The 6,000-nt window shown below is 42.2% G+C and overlaps 1 protein-coding gene across 1 annotated transcript; it reads left to right on the top strand.

Moving 5' to 3' along the window:
- The first annotated feature begins 230 nt into the window (after window positions 1-230).
- On the top strand, window positions 231-1,226 carry Tas2r138 (taste receptor, type 2, member 138). The gene has a single exon (NM_001024685.1). The coding sequence runs from the start codon at window positions 231-233 to the stop codon at window positions 1,224-1,226; it is 996 nt and encodes a 331-aa protein (NP_001019856.1).
- The last annotated feature ends 4,774 nt before the right edge of the window (window positions 1,227-6,000 follow it).

Genomic DNA, 6,000 nt, shown 5'->3' with positions numbered 1-6,000 from the left:
AAGCATTCATGCCAAACCACAGGGTAGTGTAAAGTGACGACATCCCCTCCAGGGATATATTGGGGACATCCAATAGGAATATTAGGGATTTGTGTTCCAAGGGAGAAAAAAATAAACTGGGCAAGATTTGATAATCCTTGCAAAGGAAAGCTCTCCATTCAAGAGATATCCTTTCCTGCTCTGGTGGGTGATATTGGAGTTTTAGGTTAGTTAATCAGAGAAGGGGCATCATGTTGACTCTGACTCCCGTCTTAACTGTGTCCTATGAAGCCAAGATTTCATTCCTGTTCCTTTCCGTGGTGGAGTTTGCAGTGGGAATCATGGCCAATGCCTTCATTGTCTTGGTAAACTTTTGGGACATGGTAAAAAAGCAGCCGTTGAACAACTGTGACATCGCACTGCTTTGTCTCAGCATCACCCGGCTTTTCCTGCAGGGCCTTCTCCTTCTGGATGCTATCCAGCTTGCCTGCTTCCAGCAGATGAAAGACCCACTAAGCCACAACTACCAAGCCATCCTCACTCTCTGGATGATCGCAAACCAAGTGAGCCTCTGGCTTGCTGCCTGCCTCAGTCTCCTCTACTGCGCCAAGATTGTCCGTTTCTCTCACACCTTCCCACTTCACTTAGCAAGCTGGGTCTCCAGAAGATTTCTCCAGATGCTTCTAGTTGCTCTTCTTTTCTCCGGCGTCTGCACTGCCCTCTGTTTGTGGGACTTTTTTAGCAGATCTCACACCGTGGTCACATCCATGTTGCACATGAACAACACAGAATTCAATCTGCAAATTGAAAAACTCAATTTCTTTTACTCGTTTGTCTTCTGCAATGTGGGCTCTGTGCCCCCTTCTCTAGTTTTCTTGATTTCCTCCGGAGTGCTGGTTATCTCCCTGGGAAATCACATGAGAACTATGAAGTCCCAAACCAGAGGCTCTCGTGACCCCAGCCTTGAGGCCCATGTCAGAGCCATCATATTTCTGGTCTCCTTTCTCTGTTTTTATGTGGTGTCATTCTGTGCCGCTTTAATATCAATACCCTTACTGGTACTGTGGCACAATAAGGGAGGAGTGATGGTCTGTATAGGGATGATGGCAGCCTGCCCTTCTGGACATGCAGCCATCCTGATATCAGGCAATGCCAAGCTGAAGAAGGTCATAGTGACCATTCTATTCTGGTTTCAAAGCAGGCAAAAGGTGAGAAGAGTCCACAAGGTTCTTCCCAGGATACTCTGATAAGTCACTAAATATGCTCCTCACAAATACACATTCAATTCTTCATGAAGTTTTACAGTTTCTTCTATAAAATATAACTGGAATCCATTCTCCTTGATGTTAACAGACTCTCTAATAGTGGAGCAAAGTGACTAAAACTACATTGTCTAAGCAAATATAAGTGTTGGCTCCTTAGATTTGTTTGGTAAAATAAGCAGAGGGGGGAAAGAGGGAGGGAGGAAGGGAGGGAGGGAGGGAGACAGAGAGAGAGAGAGAGAGAGAGAGAGAGAGAGAGAGAGAGATTCATTATAAATGAATCTTTCTGCACTGAAGCTCATCACTGATTCTGGTGCCCCACGGGAAGCCTTCTCTTCTAAAATAGCAAGCCTTAAAGAAATGGTCCTGTCTTTAAGCAAGTTTGCTGAGACTTTTGTTCAGAACATGTACTCGAATCACACAAGAAAATAGTTACTGCCACGTCGATCATTCAGACCCCACAGTTTCCATGGAAATGAGATAAGAAAAAGACAACTGTGTGGTAACAACTATGCCATAACCTCTGGGTCAAAGTGTGCTGTATAAAAGCTCCAATGGGGTCCATGACTGTGATTCATTTTGAAAATATGTTGAATCCAAGGCATACTTCTGCCTGTTTCTCAGACAGAGAAGTGTGAGGTAGGATCTCCTCTGCCCGAGCTCTGGATAACAGAATGTCTGCTGCACCTCCCGACTGCCCGGGTTCCTTCGTCTATGCGAGTAGGCAGTCGGCCAGAAAGCCTGAGCAACAAGGCAGGTTTTGGAAGAGCCAGCTCTATCTTCCTGCATAGGAACTGAGGCATGAAGGCTTTCCAAAATCCAGATCTAGAGATACAAGAGAGAAAGTTGTAGGTCAGGTATTTAAATCCATCAGAGGGGTCCATTCACAGATCTCCCAGGAAGGAAGGTTTCCTTTTTGTGTGGATGCAATTGAAGAGCATTTTCTCTTCTCAGGCCCCTGTTATTGATAGATACAAATTCTTACATTTTTTTCCAAACAAATAAGCCTTTTCTTCAGCTCCAATGACCAAGACTTCCTCGGTGGAGTGGACATAGTTTAAAGTTTTTTTCAGCAGCTCTATCCCCACTCATGACTCCAAGTATAACCACTCGAGAAACTTATAATGAAACCCTATTTCCACACTTCAGGCCAACAAAATCAAATATTTGAAGATGAACCCAAACGTCATATTTCTAGAACTCCCTCAGTAATCTATGGTAGAGCTAAGATCAAAAAACACTACTCTTGGTGCCCTATTGTTTGAGTTAGATGGCGTGACGCTCTCAGATTATATCATTGCCTTTTGGCCCCATTTCTCCCTAAAGTACTTGTAGAATATCATCTGAAAGGGAAGAAGCAAGGATTATCCCTCCTCTTTTCTTTCTCTTTTTATTTGAGTATTATCTGACTTATATTGAATTATATCATCTTTTTTATGTCTTATTGTTCTCTGTGATTTTTTTTAAAGAGCACCATTCGAAGCAGTTTAAGACCACAGAAAAATACGTAGTTAAAATTATACAGCACATACAGCCTTTTGAAGTTTGGGACTTTTACTTAATACCCTACATCTGAGGTTTTCTGTCTTCTTATGCTTAGCAGCTCATTTCTTTCTGTGCTAAATCATATTCTGCTGTCTGGATGAGCCACCCTTGATACATTCACTCACTGAAGAGTGGCTTGGCTGTTTCTGAATTAGCAATTAGCAGAAATTCTACAAGGAACATCTGTGTGCAGATTCTCTGTGTACATGAGCTTCTGGTGCTTGGATCAATTCCAAGGAAATCAAATGCTAGATTACACGGTAGGAGTGTTTTTAATTTTATGAGGACCTACCAAACTCGTTTTGCTTTGCCACCACAGTGACAGTTCCTTTTGCTGTGCCTTTCTGCAAGTGCTGTGCCTATGCTGGACTTTAGCATTCTGACAGCTGTGTAGTAGATCTTACTGCTTTCACTGTTATTTCCCTGAAAATACTGTGTAAAGGTCTCTTCTCATGTAATTTTTTTCACAAAAAGTAGTTTTTGCATATTTCTTAAATTTATCCATAATGTTACAGTAACCCCTTTCTTTAAAAGTTTTTACAGTCAATTTATATTGACTATATTCTTTCCCAACTCCTTCCAGATCCTCCCTACCTCCCTAGCCACCCAACTTCATGTTCTTTTTCTCTCATATTTTCTCAAAAAGAACCATAAAACGATCAAAATATGCAGAACTAATAAAACAAGAAATATCAAAACCCCAACTTCTTGTTTTATTATAACTAACACTGTAATGTTTATAGTAGGTAGATTTTATTAATAAAGTTTTTACAGATATACTTGAATTCATCCTTTTGTAGGAAAAGCTTTTGTGTATCTTATATGCTTAGAAGTACAGCTGCTGTATTAAAAAGTTGGTGCACATTTAACTACACAAAATTGTTCAAGTTTTTGGTAGTGAGCCTAATATTTTACACTCCCTATTTAGAGAATTCATTCCATGTTCTCACCAATAGAAACTTACTACTGCTAGTCTCAAATTTGGTCATTGCAGTGACCAAAATGTCTTTAATTTGCATTTCTCTGTTAACTGCCAATAAGAACCACATCTCTATGTATTTCTTGGCCATCTTCTTATACATCTTCTACTACAAATTAATTTGCACATGTTTTATACCAAGATTTTCTTTATTACAGATTTTTTTAGGGCTTCAATGATCTTGACATTGTGTGTGTGTGTGTGTGTGTGTGTGTGTGTGTGTGTGTGTGTGTAATACAACTCATACGTATAAATACATATGCAATTTATAATTTTAAGAGTTCCCAGAAAGACATGGATGGTATATACTTACTTATAAGTGGACATTAGCTATAAAGTTCAAGATAACCATGCTACAATCCACAAACCCAAAGAAACTGGGTAATAAGGAATGCTCAAGGGAGAATTTGTGAATTTCCCTCAAAAGGGGAAACAAAATAGTCATCAGAGATGGATGGAGAGAGGGACCTGGATGGGAGAGTAGGTAAGAAGAGGAATGGGGATGGCAGGAAGGTGGGGGGGCAGGATAAGACTGGGAAAAATAATAGTAATCAATGGGGGGTGCATCTCAGGAACTAGTTGGAGGCCTGGGCCAGGAGGCTACAGGAAGTCTATGGGGGTGACCGTAGCTGAAATTCCTATAAGCAGGGAATATAAAGACTAAATGGGTTACCTCCTATAACTAGACAGGACTTTCAGTGGAGGAAGTGGGACATAAAACCTTCAAACCAAAATTTGTCCTGCCCTCAAGACGTGTGGGGATAAAGATGGAGCAGCCAACCAGTGACTTGCTCAACTTGAGACCCATCCCATATGAGAAAGCCAACCCCACACTATTAATGATACTCTACTGTTCTTGCAGACAGGAGCCTAGCATAACTGTCTTGAGAGGCTTCATCTAGCAGTGGATGGAAACAAATGCAGAGAACCACAAGTAAACATCAGGGTGAGCTCAGGGAGTCTTGAAAGAGAGTGGTGACAAAATTGAGCAATATGGAGGGGTCAAGGAAAACACAAGACCTACAGAGACAACCGGGCCCAGGGGGTCTCGCAGAAACTGAACCACCAACAAAAAGGCATGCATGGGCTGAGTCTAGACACCCCTACATATTTATAGCAAATGTGCAACTTGTTCTTCATGTGAGTCCCATAACAATTGGAGCAGGGGCTCCAATCTCTGTTGCCTACTACTGAGTCGTCTTCCCCTACCTGATCTACCTGGTTGGACCTCAGAGGGAGAGGATGTGCCCAGTCTTATTGAGACTAGAGGTCTTAGGGTGGGGTGGAACCCAAGAGCTATTCCACTTCTCTAAGGAGAATGGGAGTTGATAATGGGGAGGGATTTCTTTCTCCATCTTTATTAAATTGGGTATTTCTTCTTTACATTTCAATTGTTATTAACTTTCCCAGTTTCCAGGCCAACATTCCCCTAACCCCTCACCCTCCCCTTCTATATGGGTGTTCCCTTCCCTATCCTCCCCCTATTACCACCCTCCCCCCAACAATCTAGTTCACTGGGGGTTCAGTCTTGGCAGGACCCAGGGCTTCCCCTTCCACTGGTGCTCTTACTAGGATATTCATTGCTACCTATGAGGTCAGAGTCCAGGGTCAGTCCATGTATAGTCTAGGTAGAGGCTTAGTCCCTGGAAGCTCTGGTTGGTTGTCATTGTTGTTCATATGGGGTCTCAAGCCCCTTCAAGCTCTTTCAGTCCTTTCTCTGAATCCTTCAACGGGGGACCTATTCTCAGTTCAGTGGTTTGCTGCTGGCATTTGCCTCTGTATTTGCTGTATTCTGGCTGTGTCTCTCAGGAGAGATCTACATCCGGTTCCTGTACATCAGTCTGCACTTCTTTGCTTCATCCATTTTCTCTAGTTTGGGGGCTGTATATGTATGGGCCACATGTGGGGTAGGCTCTGAATGGGTGTTCCTTCAGCCTCTGTTCTAAACTTTGCCTCCCTCTACCCTCCCAAGGGTATTCTTGTTCCCCTTTTAAAGAAGGAGTGAAGCATTCGCATTTTGGACATCCTTCTTGAGTTTCATGTGTTCTGTGCATCTAGGGTAATTTGAGCATTTGGGCTAATATCCACTTATCAGTGAGTGCATACCAGTGTGTTTTTCTGTGATTGGGTTACCTCACTCAGGATGATATTTTCCAGTTCCATCAATTTGCCTATGAATTTCATAAAGTCATTGTTTTTGATAGCAGAGTAGTATTCCATTGTGTAGATGTACCA

Source organism: Rattus norvegicus, chromosome 4 (genome assembly GCF_036323735.1).
Source record: "Rattus norvegicus strain BN/NHsdMcwi chromosome 4, GRCr8, whole genome shotgun sequence".
NCBI classification, from domain to species: domain Eukaryota; kingdom Metazoa; phylum Chordata; class Mammalia; order Rodentia; family Muridae; genus Rattus; species Rattus norvegicus.
The sequence above is the reverse complement of the archived record's forward strand: the minus strand, read 5'-3'. Positions and strand labels throughout refer to the sequence as shown.

Excerpts from the sequence above, each read along its gene's own strand:
- Tas2r138 (NM_001024685.1), top strand. The coding sequence starts at position 231 with ATGTTGACTCTGACTCCCGTCTTAACTGTGTCCTATGAAGCCAAGATT.